At 39.8% G+C, this 27,052-nt stretch overlaps 1 protein-coding gene across 2 annotated transcripts in view; it reads left to right on the plus strand.

Annotated features, from left to right (window-relative positions):
* The first annotated feature begins 24,391 nt into the window (after positions 1 to 24,391).
* PRSS12 (serine protease 12) overlaps positions 24,392 to 27,052 on the plus strand; it is a 76,261-nt gene continuing 73,600 nt past the window's right edge. Inside the window, exons 1-2 of one of the 2 annotated variants that reach the window (XM_058721519.1) lie at positions 24,392 to 24,635; positions 24,743 to 25,292. In XM_058721519.1, coding sequence (XP_058577502.1) covers positions 24,791 to 25,292 — 502 coding nt within the window. In that variant the 5' untranslated portion in view covers positions 24,392 to 24,635; positions 24,743 to 24,790. The remainder of the gene's footprint in view (positions 24,636 to 24,742; positions 25,293 to 27,052) is intronic. The other variant, XM_058721518.1, reaches the window with a different exon arrangement.

A 27,052-nucleotide genomic window follows, 5' to 3' on the forward strand; every position in this document is an offset into this window, starting at 1 on the left:
AATTTTTAATGCATCACCTTAAGGGAAAGGAAAGATAATGTAGCAATGACCAATACTAAAAAAATGAATAGAACTAGATCTAGTAGAGTAAAAGGAAAATATTTTCAAAGTAAATAATTTGGTAAATTTAAAACTGCTATATTCAATTAGAAGTAAACCAAATGTCTAAATCTATAAATCAGCCTCATTGTGCTGAATGTTGTTAATAATCCTGCTGCTGCTCAGTTTGGATGCAATTGGTTACATTCCGAAAGTATATAACACTTTAAACCAAGAGGTCTCACATTAAAATTACAGCTAAAATCATAAATTACATAATAGCTTAAGGAGAAAAGAAAATGCTTTCAGACCCTATGATATTTACAAAATAAATTTTATCTAAATTGGTAATTGCATTTAAACAAAAAAGACATGGATCCAGATATATAGAGAGAGTAACATCAAAAGGTCAATGTTGATTTCTTCTCATAAACTTTTGGGATCTTGAATGTAAACAACTGTTATTCATTAGAGGATATGGATCTTAGAAGATAACTTTATTTTCTCAACTTCCTGACCTATCTCTGGACTGTCACACCTCTTTTGAGATATACACGCAATACACACACACACACACACACACACACACAAGTGAACATATTTTAGATATATTTTAAGTAAAAAAATTAGGAAATGTATTAGGAAATTGTTACTGGCCTAACAATACACATTCATGTCTTTAGAGATTCAAAGTGGGAAGACTAGCTGTAAAGACCCAATAGCACTTCTGCTCATTAAGAAAACCGTGGGTTGTGACTCTCTGAGGTAAAAAGCCTTGATTTATTTCATTTAAGTTGCCATTTAAGGACACTTGTGTGATTGTAAAATGCCTTCTGTGGATGTAATTAATCTATTTGATTTGTTATCATTTCCTTATAAGAATGATATTAACATAAAGGCAATCTCTGAAGAGGTATTAGAGATTTCAGTACTGGCCAATCATTTCACACATTTCAAATTATCTTTTTTCTCTTCTCTGTAGTTAGGTCATTTAATTCATATAGAGTCCCCATTGAAACCCCAGCACATCCTCTACTGTGAACCATTTGTGGGAAGACTTGCCCTATACAATCCATTTTGCATGTTATAATGAAAGGGCTGAGCAGAAGGGATTTGTTAGACATAATTTACATCTATTACATAGTCAAACCTTAATTATTTAGTGGCTGATTATCCTGTTTGGGAATTATACAAGCATTTTGTTTCTACTCTGCCTTACTTTTGCTGACTGTTCAGCCATTTCACTAATCATTAGCACATCTGCCAAGAGTGGTTTGGGGATAGTAAAGCAGAGGATCACATTGTCCATCATTTTGCTATTTCTTAAAAGATTTAATAAAATCTTAAATGAGTGAGGGGATTCAAGCTTTTGTGTAAATCAGTGGACCTTAATGTTTTCATTATCTATATCGTTATCTGTCTCCCAAGGACAATTGAAAGTTCCCTATGTATGTTTTGAAAACTGTAAGAATAAGAACATGTGTTTTAGTTCATTCGGGCTGCTATAATGAAATACCGTAGACTGAACAGCAGAAATTTATTACTCACAGTTCTGAAAGCTAGAAAGTCCAAGATGAGAGTACAAGGATGAGGGTGACAGCATGGTGTCATCATTTGAAAAAAGTAGTTAACAGAAATACAGTAATGAGGGGTGCCTGGGTGGCTCAGTCGGCTAAGTGACCAACTCTTGATTTTGTCTCAGGTCATGATCTCACAGTTCGTGGGTTCTAGCCTGGTGTAGGGCTCTGTGCTAACAATGCAGAACCTACTTGGGATTCTCTCTCTCTCCCTTGCTCTCTTCCCCCACCCTGCTTTCTCCCTTTCTCAAAATGAATAAACTTAAAAAAAAAAAAAAGCAATAAACAAAGAAGAGAAGGATGATGATACATAGTTTTTGTAAGGTGGTACTTACAGGCGCCTGGCTGGCTCAGTTGATAGAACATGCAATCTAGATCTCAGGCTCATTCATGAGTTTGAGCCCCATATTGGATGTGGAATCTACTTAAAAAACAAAAAAACAAAAAAAACTGAGTACTTATATAAATACACATATAATCTTCACAACAATATTGTTATTATACCCAGTTTACACACAAGATAAATGAGGGTGATAATAAAATATTTATATTCAAGGTTATAGGAATCAAAATGAAGTATGTGAAAGTCCTATGTAAAAAAAAAAACGCTATACATGTGTATGAATAGGTATGCACATATTTATGTATGTATACATGTAATCATTCAATTGTTTACTGACTTGATCAACAAACATCTATTAAGTATCTACTAAGTACCATATGCTATGTTTATGCTAAGTATAAAATAAAACAAAAAATAAAACATACATATAAATGTATATAAAAATACTAAGTTTAACAACATTAAATGCACATATTTGTGTGTTTATAACCCCAAAGAAAATTTCTCAAAAAGGGTGCTTTATAATAGTAATATAATGTAAGTCACATATGTAATTTTAAATTTTTAGGTAGCCATAGTAAAATGATTTTTTAAAGGTGAAATCAATTTTAATTGTATATTTTATTTTATCCAAATATCCAAAATATTATCAAAAACTATCATTCTTACATGTAAATGTAATGCAATTATTAATGATATATTTTATTTCATTTAAGTCTCTTTATTTCATTTAAGTCTTCAAAATTCATTGTGTATTTTATACTTAGCACATCTCAGAACAGACTACATCTCAAGTGCACAATAGCCACATGTATAGCTAGTGGCAACTGTGTTGAATATCTCAGGTCTAGAATAATATACATGAAGCTGCTTAGGAGACAAGGGAGGGAGAGTTTTACTTTTACTATATATTTTTTGTACTTTGGGTTTTTTGTTTTTGTTTTTGTTTTTGTGTTTTTTAAGTTTTTTTTTTGAGAGAGAGCAGGGGAGGGGCAGAGAGAGGGGGAGAGAGGATCCCAAGCAGGCTCTGTACTGTCAGCATAGAGCCCAACGTGGGGCTTGAATTCAGGAACCATGAGATCAGTACCTGAGCTGAAACCAAGAGTCAGATGCTTAACCAAATGATCCACCCAGGTGCCCCTGTTTTGTTTAAAACATTTTTTTAATGTTTATTTATTTAGTTTTGAGTGAGAGAGAGAGCACGAGCAGGGAGGGGTAAAGAGAGGGGAGGAGAGAATCCCAAGCAGGCTCCATGCAGGCTTTGTGCTTTTAGCTCAGAGCCAGATGTGAGGCTCGATCCTCACATCTCACGAACTGTGAGATCATGACCTGAGCCGAAACCAAGAGTCAGACCCTTAACCCACTGAGCCACCCAGGTGCCCCCTGTTTTGTTTTTTAAAGAGGGGACATCACTATTGATCCTATAGACTTTATTATTTTTCTTTTTAAAGAGGGGACATCACTATTGATCCTATAGACTTTATTTGTGTTTTGATCTCTCTGTGTTTGCATCCTTTTATGTCAGTGGCTCTCAAGTGGGGGTGGTTTTTCCCCCAGGGAACATTTGGCAGTGTCTGGAGATATTTTGGGTTGAGTGGATAGGAACTATTGGCATTAAGTGAGTAAATGTCAGGGATGCTGCTATGTACCTACAATGTACAAAATGCCAACAAAGCTGAGGTTGAGAAACTATTCTATGTACATATTCCAAAAAATAAGAATTTAAGTGCCTACTAGTTAGTAGGCATTGCCAAGACCATGGCTGCACAAAGAGGGATCACACACACAGCCTTGCACCACTATGGCTTACAGTTTAGTGAGGGAATGATAGAGAAGCAAATAATTGCAGGACTGTAATAAATTCTAGAATAGAGTACAAACACCGCATTAAGCAAGAACTAAAGTATGTATAAATATATTCATTAACTAGAAAACCACTTGCGTGAGACATTCATTGGAATTGAATAACTGAAACTGAAACATCAGTTATTTCTCACCAAATCCTCTAGGTTGAGAATGCACCACTTTATGTAAAGGCTTTTTAACATTCCTGTGTACCAACATAATGTCAATAAAAGACATCTGAAGGGAGCCCTTAATTTGGTTATAACAACTGTTACTCTATTTCTGTGCTGAGTAATACATCTTGGAACTTTAAATGGACTTAGTGATATATTTTAAAAAGAATGTATAAGTTACAACTAATGTTGCTGTCTGAAAGAGATGGCTATATTTTATAAGCACAACCATCTAAGGATTATCATGTTTTGCATACCTTCTCCCATGCATGTCTCCATTTTTCCATGAGGCTCACAAGTGCAACTATATTTCATCACCAGAGAAACCAGACGAAGCTCAGACTCTGAAATCCATTGGCTTTGTTTAGGTTTTTTTTTTTTTTTTTTTTAACTTTAATGCTTTATACTTTGCTTTGGTTAGTTTTTTACTGGTGAGCTCACAAAGTACTGTACATATCTGTTTTGTTTTGTTTTTTCACATTTTTATTTTTATTTTTTTTTGAGAGAGAGATAGAGCAAGAGCAGGGGAGGGGCAGAGAAAGAAGGACACACAGAATCCAAAGCAGACCCCAGGCTCTGAGCTGTCAGCACAGAGCTCCACACAAGCCTTGAACTCACGAGCCATGAGATCTTGACCTGAGCCAAAGTCGGCCACTTAACCTACTGAGCCACTCAGCCACCCCTGAACATATCTGTTCAAAAGAAGAAATCCTGTGCCCTTCTTACTGCCTATAAGCTGCCTGCAAGCTACCCACATATGGGGCAGGGCAACACAGGGCAGCGGTGAAGTGCAAGTGCTTCAGCATCTAATAAGGCCTGGCTTTGTGTCCCAGTTTCACCTCTTAAGGTCTAAGTACATTATTTAATCTCACCAAACTTCAGTATCTCATACAAAATGTCTGTCTTGAAAGGGTTACGGAGTTGATTAAATAAGATAATATATATTTACCATTACCAGGAATTAATCAAGTGATCAGGACTTATTTAAATAGCACAACACGTAAAGCAGACTTTTAAGATTGTTAGTCAAAATAGTGCTTATTAGGGGCACCTGGCTGGTGCAGTCAGTAGAGCATGCGACTCTTGCTTGATCTTGGGGTTGTAAGTTCGAGCCCCACCTTGGGTGTAAAGATTACTTAAAAATAAAATCTTTAGGGGGTTCCTGGGTGCCTCAGTTGGTTGAACTTCCCACTCTTGGTTTCAGCTCAGGTCATGATCCCAGCGGTCGTGGGATCCAGCCCTGCATCAGGCTCCATGCTGAGCATGGAGCCTGCTTAAGATTCTCTCTCTCCCTCCCTCCACCCCTCTCCCTGCTTTCCTGTTCTCTCTGTAAAATAAAAAAAATTTTTTAATAAAAAATAAAATAAATAAATAAATAAATAAATAGTGCTGTTGGCCAGAATAGTGCTTATATGATTTCTCCACTAAAATTTATTTATTAATGTATTTATAGTCAGTATTTTTCTAAAAAACAAGTGATTTCTTATCTTTGTATTTGACACCTTAATTTTTTTTTTTTTTAAATTTTTTTTTTTCAACGTTTTTTATTTATTTTTGGGACAGAGAGAGACAAAGCATGAACGGGGGAGGGGCAGAGAGAGAGGGAGACACAGAATCGGAAACAGGCTCCAGGCTCCGAGCCATCAGCCCAGAGCCTGACGCGGGGCTCGAACTCACGGACCGCGAGATCGTGACCTGGCTGAAGTCGGACGCTTAACCGACTGCGCCACCCAGGCGCCCCATTGACACCTTAATTAAATGGAGAAATTTGAGTACTGTTTTGGCACTCTGCACTGAATTCGTTCACATTGGTGTTCATTATTCACTTACTACTACCTTTGGCCACTGTGCTATTAAAACACACCTCTTGTCTTTTGATGTTTGCAGTCTATGCCTCTTCCCAGCTAAATTCCCACTGTCTATTTAAAACCAACTGGTTTTTGAAAATTCCCTTGTGCCCTCATTATCACACTAACTAAGCCTCACTAGATAGCAACCTAAATCTCTTTAGTAACAAGCCCATCCTCAATAGCTTGAAGAAATACACTGCTGTCCTACAGAGCTGTTTATAGACAGAGACAAAAGGCTCTTCTTGATTGTAATTTCAGCAGACCAAGTAATTGTAATGTCACTGTGGTAAAAATGCAGCTGCATTTTTCATGCTTTCTAGAAAAGCTGAGATAACATCTCACAATCACACCACACATATTTCATAATTTAAATCTCAAAGTGGTTTTGTCTCAATCAAAAAAAGCTGAACTTATAAATTTCATTTTAAGTTTATGTGAAAAGTTATGTTGTAGTAAATAGTTTTATTAATATGTGAAAATATCCATTGCATGCCTAACTAAAAGAGGCAGTAGTTTTCTTATTTTAATGTTGTTGATATTTTATACTACCCTGTTTTTATGATAGCAAAAAATGATGACCAGATTAAAGAAAGTAAATGGCAAAGAATATAGGTGATTTCATTATTTTTCTTTATTACGATCAATATCAGTAATGTTAATATTAATAGAGTAGAGCATAAATAAAAGGCAATTATTTCTTTAATAGTCTAATGACTTGAGACAGATAATTAAGGTTCCAGTCCATCAAGAGAGATGAGGAAAGGTTAGTAGGTTTTTCATAGAGTGGGAGGGCCTGGTTTCTATTTCTGCCTTTCCCTTAGCTCCATAGAGGAAGATGAGAAACAGATCCAATGCTTCTTTCATCTTTATTCTTCCTGTATTTCTCTTTATTTCATTCCTGAGGGGAAAATTTCAGAGCTGGTGTGTCCAATATACAAGTAACAGATTTCAAAAGAGGGATTTTTATAAATGAAGGGCATTTATGTGAAAGGAGAAAATACAGACGGTGCAGAGGGAGAACAATTTCAGGCTGAGTAATCTGCGTAGAAAAAATATCACTGAAATGGGGGTGGGAAGAGACAACAAAAGCATTCAGGGGGAAAAATGCTGAAGAAATTAGGAGAGAACAATTGGGAGTAAAGATGTTTAGAAATCACCATAAAAATCAAAAGCATTAAGTGGATAACTTTATTTTTTCCCCCAAAGAACATGTTCAAGTCGATTCTTTTTGAAGTTCTGGAAATCTGTGAAAGTTGTTGGCTATATACCCAGAAGAATTTGAGCTACTCAACAAGCTACTCATCAGAAGTAGCTGTCTCAACCTGTTTTCGCCTTCACCTCTTACCTGGTCTAGAATTTTAACCTCTTTTCTCATTCCTTTGGGTGACACACCAAAGTGGATGGTTATCTTAAAAAGCTACAATTAAGACTGTTGGAAATGGAGAAGAGGCCCTGAGGGTTCTTTTAGTCTAGCACAAAGGAATTTATCAAATTAACCACTTGCAAACACTAAGCGTTTGATATTGTTCATCAAAAAGTGCTTAGGGAATTGCCCGAGAGGAAAGCTTATATATAGCCTAATGGTTGTACTGAAGCTACCTTCTAAATAGCAGGAAAGCACCAGACCTAAGAAAGCAAGCCTGGGATCCAGAGGGTACCCAAAGTGAAGAATGTGGAAAAGCAAGAAGTATAAAGGTTTTTTTTTTTTAACTTACCTATTTTACATACTTGGTTTGGTGCCTGTTGATAGCCAAGACTAGAATGGGCCTGGATGGGGTTCCTCACTGTCTTGAGCAGGCTGGTTGAAAAGTTAGAGATTAGGGGAGTCTGGCTGCCTCAATTGGTAAAGCATGTGACTCTTGATCTCAGGGTTGTGAGTTCAAGCCTCCCTTTGGGTGTAGAGATTACTTAAAAAACAAACAAAGTTAGAGATTAATTATACTGCTCTTGTTCTTCAGAGTCACTTGTCTAGAATAGGCTGGTGGCACTCTTGAGAGTTCTGAGCTACACTGTGGGGCAAAATGCCTTGAAGGATTACATACTTGCTGAATAGTCTCTGAGAACTGATGGGGATCATAACTGATTGGTTCCAACCTAAACCAAGGGGGTCATTTGGGTCAGAGTTGACCAGCAACTAAAACTTGCGGCAGAGTGGTGAGGATTTCTAACAGGTAATCTAGTACTCTTAAAAATGAGAGGGGTGCCTGGGTGGCTCAGTCGGTTGAGCATCTGACTTCAGCTCAGGTCATGATCTTGCTGTCCATGAGTTCAAGCCCCACATCAGGCTCTGTGCTGACAGCTTGGAGCCTGTTTCAGATACTGTCTCTCTCTCTCTCTCTCTCTCTCTCTCTCTCTCTCTCTCTCTCTCTCTCTCTCTCCCCCCCCCTCCCCCACTCATGCTCTGTCTGTCTCTCTCTGTCAAAAATAAATAAACATTAACAAAAATTTTTTTAAATGATAGCCACTGTTTCAATCAACATTGTGTGCTAGAATCCTCTGGAAGGATATTTATAGGGGGAAAAATGGACTTTGACTAATTGGTAAGATTAAGATAGAGAAGAGGTAGAAGACAGTTATTGATTCATTCATTCATTTATTCCTTTGAGAAACATTTGTGAAATATCTATGGCCCTTGTACCAAACAACAGAGATTCTGTAAAGAGCAAAAGTGACAAGATCCCTGCCCTAATGGAGCTTACCATCCAGAGTGTGGAGTCAGATATTAAACATAGTAAAAAGCAAGCATTATTTCAGATAGTGGTAAGTACTATGAAGAAAATAGAAAAGTCTAAAGGGACAGAGAGTGACTTGGGGGGAGGTTTGATGATGGGTGTTTTAGGTAAGGAATGGAGAGACCTATCTGTGGAGGTGATATTTGATTGAGGTCTAAGATATGAAGAGTTGACACTGTGAAGACCCATGCAAGGGCCTTCTTAGAAGAGGGAGCATCAAGTGTAAGAGGCCTGAAATAGCAATGAACTTGATGAATTTGAAGGACAAAATCAACAAAAACAGCAACAGTAAAAACACAGCATAGCCAAAGAAAGTAAACAAAGGACAAAATGTCTAAGACAAAGTCATCATGGTAGGCCACACAGAAACAGTTTCTTTTAATCACAAAGAATTTAAAGGGAAAATTAAAGGACAGCTGTGGCCCGGGGAAGAATCAGAAAAGGCCAAAGTCCCTTAAACTAGCATTATTCTATGCTGATATGGAGAAAAGAGGGTAGCTGGGGTATAGAGCCCATATAACAGTGAAAATAAGAGCTAAAACCTGGGTGACACCCAATGTCAGTAAAGTTCGATTTAGAGATTTGTGCCCCAGAAAAAAAAAAAACAAAACCCTCACTGCTGCTCTTGCCAGTAGGTTAGGAATCCCAGTGATCCACCCCAACTATGATGTTGTACTTGCCACAGTTAGTACTTGAAATCCAGAGGGAAATGGAGATGATGACCACTGATTTCTTCATTGTGTGTGTGTGTGTATATATATATATATATATACACACACACACACATATGTATACATATACATACATATGTATATATTCATTGTATTCATGTATACAATATTCATTGTGTGTATATATACACACACACACATATATATATATATACACAAACATACACACACACACTACCTAATATAAAATTCAATGGCCTGTTTTATATTTTTAATAAATTTTTTAAAAATGTAAAATTCCTGTGTGGGAAGCAAAAAAAGTACCAATGCATAATTTAGTCCTTAGAGGACTAAATTCATCAAGTTCATTGCTATTTCAGGCCTCTTACACTTGCTGCTCCCTCTTCTAAGAATGCCCTTGCATGGGTCTTCACAAGGCCAGCTCTTCCTGTCTTAGACTTCAATCAAATATCACCTCCACAGACAGGTCTTTCCATTCCTTACCTAAAACACTCATCATCAAACCTACCCACCCCCCCACCCCCCCACCCCCACCAAGTCACTATCTGTCCCTTTAAACTTTTCTTTTTTCTTCATAGAACTTACCACTTACAAATACTTTATTTGTTTTATGTTTCAAAGGCTTTGTAACATTTTAATTTGGTCTAAATTCCTTTGTCCAGGGGTATCTGGGTGGCTCTGTCGGTTAAATGTCAGACTTGATCTGGTCTCAGCTCAGTTCTCAGGTTCGTGAGCTTGAACCCTGTGTCAGGCTCTGCACTGACAGTGTGGTGCCTGCTTGGGATTCTCTCTCTCCCTCTCTCTCTGCCCCTCTCCTACTCATGCTCTCTCTCAAAATAACTAAATAAGCATTAAAAAAATTTTAATTCCTTTGTCTACCAATCTAAAAGACAAAGTTCATTTCTTTCCCAAAGAAGCTAAGATTTTAGTTAAGTACATAGTATTTACTAAACTTCAGAACTCCAAAAACACTCTGGGTGAGGGGTTTTTGTTTTTGTTTTTGGTTTTTGGTTTTGTTTGTTTGTTTTTAAGTTAGTGTGTTCTCAAGGGGCTTCAAACGACTTTTCCTGAACTGTTTATGAAAATGTTTCTTGACATGTGATTTGGTAGGGAAAAAACCATGAGACTTCTAATAATATTGAGCAAACATTGAGCTTATACAAAGGGGAAAAAATGGGGGTGCCTGGGTGGCTTAGTTGGTTAAGCATCAGACTTCGTCTCAGGTCATGATCTCATGGTCCTTGGGTTTGAGCCCTGCGTCAGGGGGCTGGAGCTCAGAGCCTGGAGCCTGCTTCAGGTTCTGTGTCTCCTTTTCTCTTTGCCTCTCCCCTACTCATGCTCTGTCTCTCTCTCAAAAATAATTAAACATTAAAAAAGAAACCCCAAAATTTACAAAGGTGAAAAAAAGTGGAGCATAAGAGATAACATCTGTAGAGTGCCAATGAAATAGTCCACGCAGCACTTTTCATGTCTCTGCACAATATCACTCTGAGGTGATGTTGTTACCACAGTTGTAACTCAGAGAGGAGCTAGCAAAGATCTGAGCTGTCACATGGCTGCATAGAATTGGACATAATGACCATTGGTCATCAATCTATGTGCTGTCCACCAGACAGCATAGTATCCCCTTATTTAGATGGAATGGTGACAATACAAAGAACAATTTTAATTACTAATGTTAGGAAAAAATTAGTAATTCAGCTTATCAATGGTCATATTAATTGTAACACTCCCTTCTTCCATTGATAAAGTTAACTAGTAGAAACTAGGATAGAGATACTTTTCAAAGAGTGTTTGTGATGAAGGAGGCCCAGGAAGGGGGGGGGAAATAAAATAGTTTGCAGCTAACTATACCTTGCAAGGAAGCATTGAAAGTGTTATCCATCCAGGGTTGAGCAAAGGGAGTTTAATTCCTTTGGTGTTAATACCCAGAAATTCATGCAGAAGCCTAGAGTGAGTATCTTAAAATGTTCAGAAACAAGCAATCTTTGTTTTTCCTTTCTTAACAAGAAAGTAAGCACAGATAGATTGGAGCTCTTTCAGGTAACATTTATGTTAATGGATCAATATTTTCCTTTGGCAGAAAATTGTTATGCTTGCTCTTAATGAGCATATCAATGAGTTGAGGCCAGAGAACCTAGTGTTTACCCAGCTCCTAAGCAGGCCAAATTTGTTAGTGAACTTGTGGTTTCATAAACCACATCCAGAACATCTCCTGCCCCTTTCTTAAAAGACAGCCTAGTGACCTAGTGAGTGGCCATATTCAGTTAAAAGTGGTAAAGAAAAGCCAATATTCATCTCCCCTCACCAGAACTTGAGATTTCTTATTCTGTACTTGTTTTTTTAATAATAATAATAATAATAATAATAATAATAGTAAATAATGCCAATAGCCATCATTTATACAGAACTTACTATATGCCAGGTACCATGTTGTTATTGTGTTAGTTTATTTAATCATCAAACAATGATCATCTCTGAGATAGGTATTAGAATTATCCTCATTTTATACATGAGTAAACCGAGCTAAAAGTTATAAGTAAGCAACTTGCCTGATGCCACTTGAGTAGTAAGAAGCAGAATCCGGGTGAACAGCTTAACCCTTAATAACTGCATTGCATAATATGGCATAATAAATACACAATTTCTTTGAAAGTGTTTCTGTTAGTGGCCAGCAGTTTTCAAATAGCCATTTATTATTTTCAATAATAATAATTTATGAACTAAACCCTCCTCAATTTCTCTTTAATTAATACTGTTTTGATCCCCCCTCAAACAAACAAACAAACAAAAAAGCCAGGTCCCAAGTAAGTGCTGTACAAAAATTATCCCACTTAATTCTCATAATAATTTTAGGACACTTAGAGAGGTTATGTAACTTGCCCAAATGATCAAATTGATATCAGGCTGCTGAGATGAATTGAACCCAAGCTATCCTGAGGCCAGAGGCTGCGTTGATAAGTGCCAACTTCTGCCATTAGAACTAGCCATTGGAACTATGGGATAAAAATCGTAACCAGGTCAGGTGTTCAGCTCAGTGGCAGGTAGTGGTCCCTCTTTTCAACAGGCCATATACCGTATATATATTCAGCTGGTGCTCAAGTGTGGAAACCTGCCTGATAAACTCAGTCACTAGGCCCGAAGAATTCAAGTCCCTCAGATCTGCTTTTCTGAGTTGTATGGCTGCATAGCTGCAGTCACTAGAGCCTGATTGTAGCTGTCAGCTTTACACAGCTTCGTAGGTTAGTGAGGTCTACCAGGATCTTTGCCTTTGCGAAATGGTGAATTGAATGTATGTACTGAAATTTATAGTTGAAGATAACAATTAGGAGAAGTCACTTAAAAATAAACCTTATTTTCTGTTCTATAATGTAGTGGTTACAGGCCTGCCGAGGCGTCTCATGCTAGTCACTTAGTGCCTGTGTAGATTTGGGCAAGGTGATGAAACCCTCTATGCCTCCATTTTCTTTTCTTTTCTTTTTTCAGTAGGATAATAACAGCTATATTACAGAATATGGAAAGCATTAATATATATAAAATAAATGATTGATAATGTGGTTAGTGCAGGAACTTGAACAGAATGTGTTCAATAAATATCAACCCTTATTATTGCCTAAATTGTCAAGATAGTACTTTGTTCCCCTGTTATAACTTTTATGCTGCTGGGGTGCCTGAGTGGCTCAGTTGGTTAAGTGACCGACTTAGGCTCAGGCCATGATATCACGGTTCATGGGTTCTAGCCCCGCGTTGGGCTCTATGCTGAATGCTTGCTCGGAGCCTGAAGCCTGCTTCAGATTCTGTGTCTCCTTCTTTCTCTGTCCCTCCCCCGCTTGTGCTTTGTCTCACTCTGTCTCTCGACAGTAAATAAATGTAAAAAATATTTTTTTAATAAAAAAAATGTTTTACGCTGCTAAAGTAAGCTTTGAAAATGAACTAGAGTTCAACTAGCTGACAAATCAGAAAAAATAAAGATGTATTTTAAAATCTGATATTTACATATCAGGTTTATTATTTATAACTCTTTCTTATAGTTTGCTCCTGTGTTAGGTTATCTAAAGTTTGATTTGGCATTTGCAACATTGTTCAGTTTAGAGCACATCATGGTAGATAAGGAGGTAAACAAAAAGAGAAAAGTCATGGCTCCATTACTGGCAAATAAAAAGCAAGCAACCATAAAAATTCTCAACCCCTTTAAAGTTACCTAGGTTTATGAATAATCAAGTGTAGAGAATGAGGGTTTTCCTTTGAGAGGTAGAATGAGAGGTTTTCCATTATTAATGCCATTTCTTTCTTTTTTAAATATAGCAATGTTGTTAATAACATCTTTTTTCAACTTTATAACTTCCAAAAATCTTGGATCGATTTATTTGTTTTTCTTGAACATAGCATGTGTTCATTTTTGCTGATTTAAACATAATAATTTACTTTTCATTCAAAATTATTTGTAAGACTGTTTACAATCTCACAGCTTCACGAGCTACAGTGGGCTATAGTGAAGCTATATAAATACAGTGAAATCTTGAGGTGCCTGGGTGGCTCAGTTGGTTAGGCATCTGACTTTGGTTCAGGTCATGATCTCATGGCTCATGAGTTCGAGCCCCATGTTGGGCTCTGTGCTGACAGCTCGGAGCCTGGAGCTTGTTTCAGATTCTGTGTCTCCCTCTCTCTGCCTCTCCCTTGCTTGCACTCTGTCTCTCTCCCTCAAGAATAAGTAAATATTAAAAAGAATAATAAAAACAAAAATAAAAATAGTGAAATCTCAGAATTCTCTACATTCATAAGAGAGAAATGCATTGTGATTGTATAAGTTCCCTGATGATTTTCCATTTGTATGACTTATTCTCCTCACAAAAAGCACTTTTTAAAAAAATGTTGAAGTTGCCCCAAATGCATCTCCAGACAATTTTATTTATTTTTTTAATGGTTATTTATTTGTTTTGAGCGAGAGAAAGAGTGGGGGAGGGGCACAGAGAGGGGGAGAGAGAATCCCAAGCAGGCCCTGCACTGCCAGCGCAGAGCCTGATGTGGGACCTTATCTCATAAATGTGAGATGATGACCTGAGCAAAATTCAAGAGTCCAATGCTGAACTGACTGAGCCACCCAGGTTCCCCTCCAAACAATTTTAAATTGTATAGGTTATAATCCCTCTAGAATTATTGTTCCATTTCATCTTGTGAGGGAGTTAAAATGTAACAGGAAAATGCATATTTGTAGCAAAAGAAAATAGTCTAAACAAAGTAAATTTTCTTTGTTTTTATTAACATTTCTCATAAAAATCATCAAATTTGTGGGGGGAAAAACCACAAAACCCTCTGCATTCCACTGTGTTTCATATATTTAACTCCAACCAGCCATATCACAAAGGTAAGCCATTGACCACTAAGAGAACTAGGTAAGAGACTGGAGGTAGTCAGTGGAAAATATTTATTGAGAAGCTTGTACTAGATAGTGAAGATCCAGAAATGAATAATATCTAATACCTCACTCAAGGGCCTACTTACAACCAACACAAATTCATCCAACCACTGGAGAAGAATTATCCTTCATTATGAAGCAGTCAATATATCTTTAAGTGATTGATCGGATGTTACTAAATGAGTGTACATTAAAGGTATTTTTTACTCTTTGTGCTCTCTTTCTGAATCTTTATCAAACACCTTTTGAGAATAAAAAGACTATAGAAAACTATAAGGTACAAAATCATAGCTTTCAAAAACTATTACATATTACGATAAAAACTGGAAATCATGGCATTGTTTATCTTCTTAAAACTGATGTTATTGTGCAGGTTTTTTTGTTGCTTTTCAATGTTTAAACATTTTAAACTCTTCGCTTCAAAAGGTCTGTTTCTGGAAGGTTTCTTCCTTCTGCTTTAATCATTATATGCCCTGTTGAGCTAGTTATGTTCCAAAGGTTAACATCATTCAAAGTTATTTTTGATTTTTTGAAATAATTTACTTAAAATATTTCTGAAGACAGGCATTCCACAAGACATACGCATTGCATTAACAGCCATTCTATCACTGAACAAAACCTTCCTAGTTAATATTTCTTATTTTAGGATCTTAGATCTTCATAAAGTTGTCTCTGCTTAGACTCAGCTGTGAGCTCCAACATAAGTGATGCTACGTGCCAAGTATTGTTTTGCGTGTTGACTGACGGGCCACATTTCATCTTTCTAATGACCATTTGATAGCAAAGAACATTGAGTCATATGTAGAGCCTTTCTACACTGGGTAGAAGTTTCTAAGCCTTCTAAAAATAAAGACAAGTCTGGAGTAACGTCATATTTTTAATGCCCTGAGTTGGTTTTATTACATAACTTAGCTATAAATACTGCCAATGAGTCTCTGTTTCAAAACTGTATCTATCTTTCAGTACAAAAATGAAGGCATATGTCCTTCACAATATAACTGTTTTATGAAAGGAGAGGGAAAAAAATTCTTTCTGATTTCAGTTTCAGCTCTACCAGCAAATTTTGTTTCTAGTTGTTACAGCAGCATTATGCATAAATATAGGCCTATTGATGCCTTGAGTTTTTTGTTCAGATGAGGGTGTATAGAAAACAACAGAAATGCGTGTAGCTTAATTTCTTTAAAAAAAATTTTTTTTTAACATTTATTCATTTTTGAGAGTGAGAGAGACAGAGCATAAGCGGGGGAGGGGCAGAGAAAGAGGGAGACACAGAATCAGAAGCAGGCTCCAGGCTCCAAGCTGTCAGCACAGGGCCTGATGAGGGGCTCGAACTCACAGACTGTGAGATCATGACTTGCGCCGAAATCGGACGCTTAACCAACTGAGCCACCCAGGCACCCCCATGTAGCTTAATTTCTTGAACAAGAAACTTTGTTGCATTACAAAAGCTGGGATTTGTTTGTTTTATAGATAGTGAATACAATTTAACTGAAAAGGATTATAGTCTTCTCAACAAATTAAACCATGGCTATTTGTGTTTTGCTTTATGTTTCTTTGTATGTATTCTAATATGGACAGCCTTACAAATGACACAGTTTCAAAAGGCATCTTCCTTATCCAAATTACTGCTCTCCTGGACTTAGTTCAGGGATATCTGAAATCCCATAATTCCTTTGTCCATTCCATGCATTCTTTTGTCCCATTAAAATGTTAATAACTCCAGACTGGTTGACACAGGTAGTCTTATCAGGTAGCTAACACACTTGGGAGTCTTTTAACTAGGAGGCTGGATACTTGAACTCATTGATAAAATCTTTTATTTTCTTGCAACCAGACGAGGAACGAGAATGAATCTGCTCATAAAGTAGCATGGGAGATGCAATTGTGGGGAAATTCAGACACTTTTGTTTGCAGCTGACCCTGTATTTTATGTAAAACATTTGTTTAATCGACAATGCACTCCCTAAGATATTTAGTACTTGTAAAATACATAGAGCCACCCTACAAATACAGTATCGGTTTAAATTTTCTGTTAGAGCAATTTTGCAGAATATAACTATGGTAACCAGCCTTAGAGATGGTACCCAATGACCCCACCTCCCAGAATTCACACTCTTGTGTAGTTGCCTCCCACACTGTTCTGGGGTTAGTTTACTACGTGAACGATAGAATATGTGTCGCTTCTGAGATTAGATCATAAAAGTCTTTGCAGCCTCTGTCTTGGTCATTTTCTTGCTCTCCTGGGTCACTGGCACTAGGGTAAGCTAGTGCCATGTTGTGAGTGGCCCTATGGAGAAGTTCATATGTAAGGAACTGAGGCCTTCAGCCAACAATTTCATGAGTGAGCTTGGAAGCCAGTCCTCTAGGCTAGTAAGCCTTCAGATGATTATAGTCCCATGCACATCTTGACTGTAGTAACTTCATGAGAGACCTTGAACCAGAACCACCCTGCTTACCCAATCTCAGATTCCTGATTTTCAGAAACTGTGAGATAATAATAAATGCTTATTGTTTTTAAGCTGTTAAGTTATGGGACAAATAATGTGTTATCTTGCTATAGATACTGAACAATTGCCCATTCATTAGTCACCAGAATCTGTCAGCTGAAATGCCTGTGAAACATCATAGTTTATAGCATGAAATTTCTGCCAAATAACAAAGTATAAACTAGATGAATAAACATAAATGCTTAGAAAATCCAGGCAGGTCATGGCCATGACAAACTGAAGACTGTTCCCGAGGCCTAAGGATGGAGACAGTTATAGATATTTGTTGGGAATTGTGGGAATTTAGGTTGCCATGTTGCTAGATCTTTTCATTTTTCAAGGTATAGTATATATAGCTCAGTCTCTTCCCAAGCACCCATTACACTCCAGATAATTCGACCAGGCTAATCACAGTAAATCTATCTTATCTGCCAGCTCAAGAATGGGCATGTGATCTAGTAATAAAAAGAGTGTGAGGAGAAATCTCTTAGGAAGCTTTTGGGAAAGATTTCTTTGCTTCAAGAAAAGAGGCACAGAAAGAACAAGCCTTTTTCTATCTAGTTGTAACATCTTGTTATTTGTTGAGAGTTTAAGATGCAGCCAACACGAAGATGAACAAGCAGAGAGATAAAGAGCCTAGGGCTTCAAGGACACAGGCACTGAAGCCATCAACCCTGGAGAAATTGGTATTTCCTATTGTAAGATGTCATAAAATCTTAAAATGCCTTCTTTTATGGCAGTTGGATTTGAGGTTTCTTTTACTTGAAGCCAAAGCATTCTAACAGATACACTAGGGAAGCTGGTGATCCATAATTTTATGGATAAACGACTGATTTTTAAACATTTTGTTTTAATGTTTATTTATTTATTTAAAAAATTTTTTTTTAATGTTTATTTATTTTTGAGACAGAGAGAGACAGAGCATGAATGGGGGAGGGTCAGAGAGAGGGAGACACAGAATCTGAAACAGGCTCCAGGCTCTGAGCTGTCAGCACAGAGCTCCACGCAGGGCTTGAACTCACTGACCGCGAGATCATGACCTGAGCCGAAGTCGGCCGCTTAACCGACTGAGCCACCCAGGTGCCCCACGTTTATTTATTTTTGAGACAGAGAGAGACTGAGCTTCAACGGGTGAAGGTCAGAGAGAGAGGGAGACACAGAATCTTAAACAGGCTCCAGGCTCTGAGCTGTCAGCACAGAGCCCGACGCGGGGCTCGAACTCACGTACCAGAAGATCATGACCTGAATCGAAGTCGGACGCTTAACCGACTGAGCCACCCAGGCACCCCAAACGACTGATTTTTAAAATGCATGAAAATTAATTAAAAAATAATTCTGTACCAAATAAAATATATTGGGATGGCACATCCATCTTGCTGGCTGCTGGTTTGTGATCTCTCTTGTTGTTGCCATGCTACCATATTATAAAAAAATTTATAAGCTCATTTGCATTTTATCTGAAGGTCTCATTTGTTCAGTGACTGTTTATTGCCTGCCATTTTGGCTGCTAGAAGAAACAAGAGGGTCCTGATAATTGTCTTCACACACTCAAATGTTAGTCATTTGCTCATTGTCCAGCACTTAACAGTTTCTAATTCTCACAACTTTGTTAAGTGGAATTGTTCTCTCTATATCACAGAGAAGCAAACTGTATTTAGAAAGGTTAGTAGTGAATGATGGATGACTAGGAGCCAGGATCCCTTTATCCTATCTCCACCCCTACCCACATGCATTGCCTCAGGCAGTTCATTCCCCAGAGGACATTTTTGCATTGAGGACAAGCCAGGCAAATGCAGGCTCTTTACAATTAGCTGGGGTTTGGCCCCAAACCCCAAAATATTTTCCTAGTAGCTAGGCCAAACAGGTAACCAGTTTCGGTCTCTCCCTTTCAACCTCAACCCATAATCAAATCTCAACATTATGGTTAAGAATCCAAAGATGAAGTGAGGAAAACCACTAAGCATAAGGAAGGAAAATAGGGCATTGATTATTTATGTGAATACAGACGTATTTACATCTTAAATGATAATAGGACTCTAGTAGTGTATACTAATTACTATTCTTGGATCTGCCCCTTCAGCAAATCTCTATCTTGAAGGTCCTTTAAGAGAAGTGGGGGAGAGTCTTTTGTGCCCCCTGGAGGCCAAGAAACAAAAAACTTAATAGGGATTTGAACCCAGGTCTAATACTAAATCAGTAGGAGAACAGAAACAGAATCACAGCTAGGTAAAGTAGGTTTCTGACTCAATAGCAGAGATTTTTCCAACAATTTGGACTTTCTAGAGATGGAGTATGCTGGCTCCCAAGTAAGAATTTTCCCCATCAGTAGTTTTCAAGAAATAGCTGGAAGTCCACTCATCAGGAGGTTTTGGGCAAAGATTTCTGCATTTGACAGAAAATTGGAGCTCTAAGTCTTTTTCAGCACCGGGTTCTGTGATTCCCAGATCACTCACGAGCAGTTCTAGTGTTGCTTTTCTTCCAATCTGTTTATTCCCACTTGCAACTGAGGAATTGAAAATCACTCGTACTTTGGCAAACTCCTCAGGAAAAGTGTTTTAATTTTTTTTTTTAACGTTTATTTATTTTTGAGACAGAGAGAGACAGAGCATGAACGGGGGAGGGTCAGAGAGAGGGAGACACGGAATCTGAAACAGGCTCCAGGCTCTGAGCTGTCAGCACAGAGCCCGACGCGGGGCTTGAACTCACGGACTGCGAGATCATGACCTGAGCCGAAGTCGGCCACCTAACCGACAGAGCCACCCAGGCGCCCCGGAAAAGTGTTTTAACCCAAAATACTTAGTGTTTCATTGACTTTTGGGGACCAAACTTGTTGAGAGGTAGAGAGACCTCTGAGAGGACAAACTCTCAGGTGAGTGGAGCTTAGAGCAGCCTCGTGATTGTCCCTGATCCAAGAGGGGAATTACTGAGGTATACTAAGAGGCACAATCTTGGTGGGACGGGAGCTCTGAATAAATTTTCCTGCTTTGTTCATAGGTTTTCATGGGGTGGCTAAATCTGAGGGGTTAAGAATTCAAAGGCAGTTACTGATAATATACTACCATACTATAGTTGGCATTTATTGAGTACTGTGTTCAACAGTTTATGTGCATTATCTCAATTATTCCACACAGGGATTTATCATTACAGTACCATTACTGTCCCTTTTGTCAAGCGTTTGGCTTAGGGAAGTAAGGGAACTCATCTAAGATCCTACAGCTAGAGCTAGAGCCAGACTGAGCATCGGTTTGATTCCAAGGCTGAAGGAACTTTTTTTTTGAGATATATATGAAATTCATGATATATATATATATATATATATATATATATATATATATATATATTCCTTATCTACTAGTGTGTATTATTTGAGTAGTCCTGAAAATGAATCCATAGAATTAGTTTCCATATAGGGTTTTTATTACCAAGGTTAGATAAATTTTATACCAAGGTTAGATAAATTTTAAAAAATAAATCAGAGGCGCCTGAATGGCTCAGTTGGTTAAGCTTACAACTCTTGATTTCAGTTCAGCTCATGATCTCAAGGTTCGTGAGATCAAGCCCCGAGTTGGGCTTTGCACTGATAGCGTGAAGGGATTCTTTTCTCTCCCTGCCCCTGCTTCACTCGGGCTCTCTCTCTCTCAAAATAAATAAACATTAAAAAATAAATAGGGGCGCCTGGGTGGCTCAGTCGGTTGAGCGGCAGACTTCAGCTCAGGTCAGGATCTCGCAGTACGTGAGTACGAGCCCCGCGTTGGGCTCTGTGCTGACAGCTCGGAGCCTGGAGCCTGTTTCGGATTCCGTGTCTCCCTCTCTCTGACCCTCCCCCATTCATGCTCTGTCTCTTTCTGTCCCAAAAATAAACGTTAAAAAAAAAATTTAAAAATAAATAAATAAATAAATAAAAATTTTGGGGTGCCTGGCTGGCTCAGTCAGTGGAGCATGCGGCTCTTAATCTTGGGGTTGTGAGTTCAAGCCCCACGCTGGGTGTAGAGATTACTAAACATAAAATATTTTTAAAAGATCAGCCTGATAATGTCTTATAATTTCAAATCTCCCACAGTTCCTACACAGGCTTTCATATTTGATCCCCACCCCCCTTTTATATGAAAGAGCAATGCTCAGTGTTCTTTTAACACATTTCTTGCACTTGGTATTGTACAAGTAAATGCTGATTTTATGCCGTAAGTTCAAAAACTCCTAGCTTTTCCAATACAGGCAGTACCCAAATTGCAAATGGAACTTTCCCAAAAGTTATTTTGTATACTGGTTTTTGGAAGTCTGTAAAAATAATATGCATAGTGGTTGTATTTCCAAATAGAACAACACAAGAGCTCTTCAACCCATCACATATGTGCAGTAAAATCATCTCCTAAACAACCATAAAACCAAATGTTTATATACATAAAACATAGTTGGCATAGGAAATACAGATATGCAGATATACATGTATCCCACCCCTACCCCCCAAGACTGCCCACCCTTCCTGCTGTGATATGAGCAGGCAGACTCCCCTGTTCACTCTTCTAGGTTTTAGGCTTTGAGGCTGTGGGTAGTGGAGCACTGGGGACTGAAATCAGTGAGGTCGCAGAACTGACAAGGGGTATTTTGGGGACCTCCTGGGGCCTCCTAAGTGTTGTGGTGGGGAATGCCTGCAAGGTGTCAAATACTTGTTTCTGTCAGTTCCTTTCCGTTGCTCCTTTGTTTCTGCTGAAGGGATTGCAAGACAGGAAAAAAAAAAATCAGCAGTGGGGTTTTTGTAGTTGTTATCAGATGGAGTTGCCTCCTCCTTTCCTTTGGCTTTGATAGAGGTAATGAGAATCTGAGGAGAGTGCTGTGGCTAGGTAGTGCCTAATCCAGGCAGAAGGAGAGAATTTCTCCTTGCAAACACCCCTCCTCCCCGCAAACACACACTGTGCTGTGGTGGAGGTGGGAGAAAGAAATGCATTTCAGGGATTGGATTGGGAATTGGAAATCCTAAACATCTGCATGTTGGTAGCAGCAAAGAGGAATGACAGAAGAGAGAAAAGGAAGATATTAACAGAAGAGGGAAGTAATATGTAGAGCACAGGTCTATTTAGGTCATACTTTGCCTGTAAAATAGAGGACAAAGCCCAAATGGAGGCCCCTAAATTCACAGTCCAACTGCCTGAATGCCAGTTTATTGTGTAGGAAAGATATTTTAAAATGTAGATGATTAAATCCAGATGTGGAATTTTCTCTGGGTAAGTCCACTTTGTACATGTCAGCTTTATAATCTGTTAAATGTAAGTAGGCCTTGGGAAATCTCAAGCTCCTCTTAAGTCATACAGGCGGCTGGAGGAGAGGCCAGCCTGCCCAAGCATCTCTCCTCTCTGGAATTGAGTTCCAACAATCTTCCCTTTTACTATCTTCTCTTTCATTATTTCCCTCTCTTCAAGGTACACAAATGTGTGAGAATTAGGTTTGCCAGTAGACCCCCCACAAAGTGTGAAAACAATTGGTTGAGGAGCCATATAGGTGAGGGAGTGCAGCAGGATCTAAGCAGGCCAGCCAGAATCCCACAATGAGCTTTCCCTGCCCAATCGGGTGGCAGAAGGTGGAGAAACAGGTGGACAACTCCTATTGGAATTGTCCCCTATTATATCAAGAATCTGTGATTGGTGAACCCTAAATAAGTAAATCAAACTCTTCCAGAGAGCTATTTCATCTTTCACTCTCTTTCACAAGTACCATTTTTAACTATGGTTTTGGAGCCAGGAAAGTATCAGAAAAAAAACCCAAAATAATGCATAAAAGCATCTTGGATAAAAACATCTTTTTAAAAATTGTGTATTTATTTATTTTGAGAGTTAGAGAGCAAGCAGTGGGAGGGAGAGAGAGAGAGAGAGGGAGAGGGAGAGGGAGAGTCCCAAGCAGGCTCCATTCTGTCAGCACAGAGTCGGACACAGGGCTCAGTTTCATGAACCATGAGATCATGACCTGAGCAGCAATCAAGAGTCTTAACAGACTGACCTGCCCAGGCACCCCTGAAAACATTTTGAATAAAGATTTGACAAATACAGTCTGGGATTCCTAAGATTCTTTTTACCCAATTCATTGTGAAATGAAATCAAATATTTTGTTAAATAGGAGTGGAGAAAAAAATCAATAAAATGATTCATGAAAGTTAAAATGGATTATTTGAGCGAGGTTAGGGAATTAAATCAGTTTCTAATTGAAACCTAGGTTTTAACAATAAATGTTTAAGTTACGCTCACATTTTCTTCGAGGTACATTATATTATGGGGCAATATGGTCCTGCAAATGGTTACCAGAAAGTAAAATATTACCATCTCTTTGGCCTTCCTGTTCCTTGTTTACCTTCAGGGGCATGGTCAGCAACAACTGAAAGGAGAAATCCTAAAATATCCAGCTCCAGTAATTAAAAAAAAAAAAATTCCAAACCAACTTCTTTGGGGAGGGGGAGAGGGGCTGTTGAAAGGCTCTACTAAGGTCAGGCCAAGCCAATACTGCAGCTTCAAAATTGCCAGCAGTGGGGCCACTTTGGAGAGGCAAATGTGTAGGCTTAAGTCGCTTGGCCTGTAAAAACGAGGCAGGTGTTAGAGGGATGGACTTTTGGATAGGATGGAGACCCGGACGGATGAAGTCTTCTCTGGTTAGAAAGGAAATTTGGTATTAAGAGGGCCTCACTGAATCCCAGTAATAACCAAACAACTGGTGTTGTCCAGGGCACCCGGTGGAAAGTGGGAGGCAGGAAGTAGAAAGGCTCAAGCTCCTTTCCCTGGGTCAGTTCAGGAATTTAATTTCAACAAATGTTTATTGGAGTCTAATAAGTGTTGGGCACAGTGTTAAGCACCTGGATATAAGGCTAAATCAAACGTGGTCTTGTCCTTGAGGAGCTCACACTTCAGTAAAATGTCTTCAACATTCCTCGTGCTTTGTTAACTTTCATACTGGGACTTGTCAGGGGAGAGTTGTAGCTAAATCCATCCACACTTCTGAAGATTTAAAAACCAGGAAAACTAGACAAGGGCATGGGGGCTTGGGGGTGGAGGAGAGACGGCTACAGGGACTGGTGCCAAGCTTGGGAGTCGCCAGACGCGGGGCTCTGGTCGTGTTGCCTGCCGGCCGGGGGCAGCCAAGACCTTCCCCCGCATTGGCACCCTCGGGCTTGGCTCCGGCACAGCGAGGCTGCGGCGGTGCCAGCAGCTGGTCTGGCCCGGACGGCGACAGCCGGGAGCCCGGTAGGGGCCAAGCGGAGAGGTCCGGCTCCTGGGCGAGACTGCGCGTCCCGCGCCCGCAGCCAGGGGGCAGAGTTCCCGGGCTCTAGCCACCGCTGGCTACCTGGGGCTCAGGCCCCACCACTCCCGGCGGAGTCCGCGCCTTCTCTTTGCGAGTCTTCTGCACTAGCCTGGTCTCAGCAAGCTCAAAATTTCACGGCCCACTGTTGCTTCCGAGGGGCAGGAGCGGAGGCGCGTCGCGGGACCCGTGGCGGGAGGCGAGGTGGGGAGGGAAAGGCGGTCGGCACGCGGGGGGCGGGAGGGGACTCGAGTGGGGGATTCGAGGGACGCTGCAGCCCCGCCTCCGCCCCCTCCTCTCCTCCTCTTCAGAACCGGAGGAGCGGGGGAGCATGGACCAAACCCTGCTGCTCTGGCACCATGACGCTCGCCCGCTTCGTGGTGGCTCTGGTTTTAGGGGCGCTCCCCGAAGTGGTCGGCTTTGATCTAGTCCTCAGGTATCCCCTCCACCACCGTTATCGCCATTCGCTCCCTCCGGGTCCCCCGCACCCTTACTACCTTCCCACCCAGCAGCGGCAACAGAGAACGCCTCCGTCGCCCTCTCTCCCGCGCGTCCCGCGCCCCCCGCCCGCGCCCCATGCCCAGCGCCTGCACGCCCTCCATGCCGGGCGCACGCCCGGGCCGCACCCCGGGGACTGCCCGGCCGGCGAGCCCTGGGTCAACGTGACGGACTTCGGCGCCCCGTGTCTGCTCTGGGCAGAGGTGCCACCCTTCCTCGAACGGTCGCCCCCGGCGAGCTGGGCTCAGCTGCGAGGGCAGCGCCACAACTTCTGCCGGAGCCCGGACGGTGCGGGCAGACCCTGGTGCTTCTATGGGAACGCCCACGGCAAGGTGGACTGGGGCTACTGCGACTGCAGACACGGTGAGTGGCCCCGGGGCAGCGGCGGCGGCAGCTCGGGACTGGCGGGGAGCCAGCCTGGCGTGCCGAGGGCTTTAGGTATTCCTTGAAGAGAGCGAGTGAGAGAGTGTGTGAGAGAGTTCGCGTTTGTATTGCCCGGCGGGATGGCTGGCTGCCGCGGAGGCACCGGCAAAGCGCACTGGTACCGTGACTTTAAATTAGCGAGGCGAGCTTTGTGTGTGAAGGTTGTCGTGAGGGTAGTTTTCGTGAGAGGTGCTGTACTCTGGGTTCCTGGATCCCGTCTCTGGCCACTGTGTGTGTTTGTGTGTGCGTGTTCGTCAGGTGGATGTGTGTTCTCTAGGGTAGTTTGCCGTGAGGGCGTTACCATATTTACACGAAAGAGCAAAAGTAAGGGCGGAGATAAAGTTTCTAATTATTCGTTTTGGAAAGGGAAATATTAAATCTAATATACAACCAATAACTTTCCCCCCACCCCATAGACTCCGATTTGGAAGAATGTGATATATCTTTTTGCCTTTATTCTCACCACTGGCCTCTGTTTGAAAAAGTATGGCAAAGTCTCCTGGCCAGAATACAACTTGCCAAAGTGATGTTCAGTTCTGGGGCACAATATGGTAAATATGATTAGTGAGAGAAGAGAAAAGAAAGGAAAAAGAGATAGGAATAGTAACTATCTTAGGAAAGAAGCAACGTGACATAGTCAAATTAAGTTTTCAAGAATGCCATTTTTTTAGCTCCATATGTTATTTGTGGGCATTTGGGATTAGTTGGTGACATCAAGAGATAAAGTTGGTAAGATGTTTTGGTTTTATGGTATAATGATAACATATTAATAGGTTTAATGTAAGTGAATGATCTGCCTTTGAACAGTGCTTCATTTTGAACTGTTGAGGCTTTGTTTAATATTAGCTCGCGCCCCCCCCCCCCATTAATAGCTGGAAAGAAAAACTTCATGTCCTTCAAAGTTTGAATTTCCCTTCAAACATCTTTTTGGCAGCTCTCCATCTCAGCTATGGGGCAGGGATTTCATGAATTGGGATTCTGAAATATGTTGTACTTGGTACCTTTTGGAGGTGATTTGGAGGTTAGCTTTCATAGTGCCATTCTTTTCCTGCAGACATTTTTATTTATCTGAATTGCATTAGCTTTGAGTTAAAGGAAAGTGATAGGAAGGTTAAGATCAATTATCCTTCATCCTAGAGAATGAAGTCATTGCTATACTCGTGTTTCATGGACAGAATGCCAATGTGGCTATAAAAAAAATTGAGGCGATATCAGGCAAAGAGCCCCAGCATTGTCTCATTATTTACTGTAAGATTATTTGTAGTAAAATATCGTGTTTAGTAAACCTTGGAAATGTTTTTGCTTTCCTGCTATTGTACTATATTTCATATCTTTAAATGTATATTTAGGAAATATGTGTGTATACGTATATACTGAAATCTCTCTCTCTCTCTCTCTCTCTCTCTCTCTCTCTCTCTCTCTCTATATATATATATATATATATATACTGAAAGAAAAGTGGAATTTAAAGTGAAAACACTATAGTGGTAAATTGCTCTCTGACACGTAACTCCTTTAACTTTATATTCCAAATGAGGACAGTAGGTTGTTCTTTGTTTCCCATCTTGTGTTGAATAGAAATTTAAATCTAACAGCAGCACAGACTCTGCGATGTTTTTATGTTCATAGCTAATTCTCACCAGACAGAATCCCAAACACTGCATAGTTGTATGTGTAGTACTTCCTGGGGCAAAGCAATT

Source organism: Neofelis nebulosa, chromosome 3 (genome assembly GCF_028018385.1).
Source record: "Neofelis nebulosa isolate mNeoNeb1 chromosome 3, mNeoNeb1.pri, whole genome shotgun sequence".
NCBI lineage: Eukaryota > Metazoa > Chordata > Mammalia > Carnivora > Felidae > Neofelis > Neofelis nebulosa.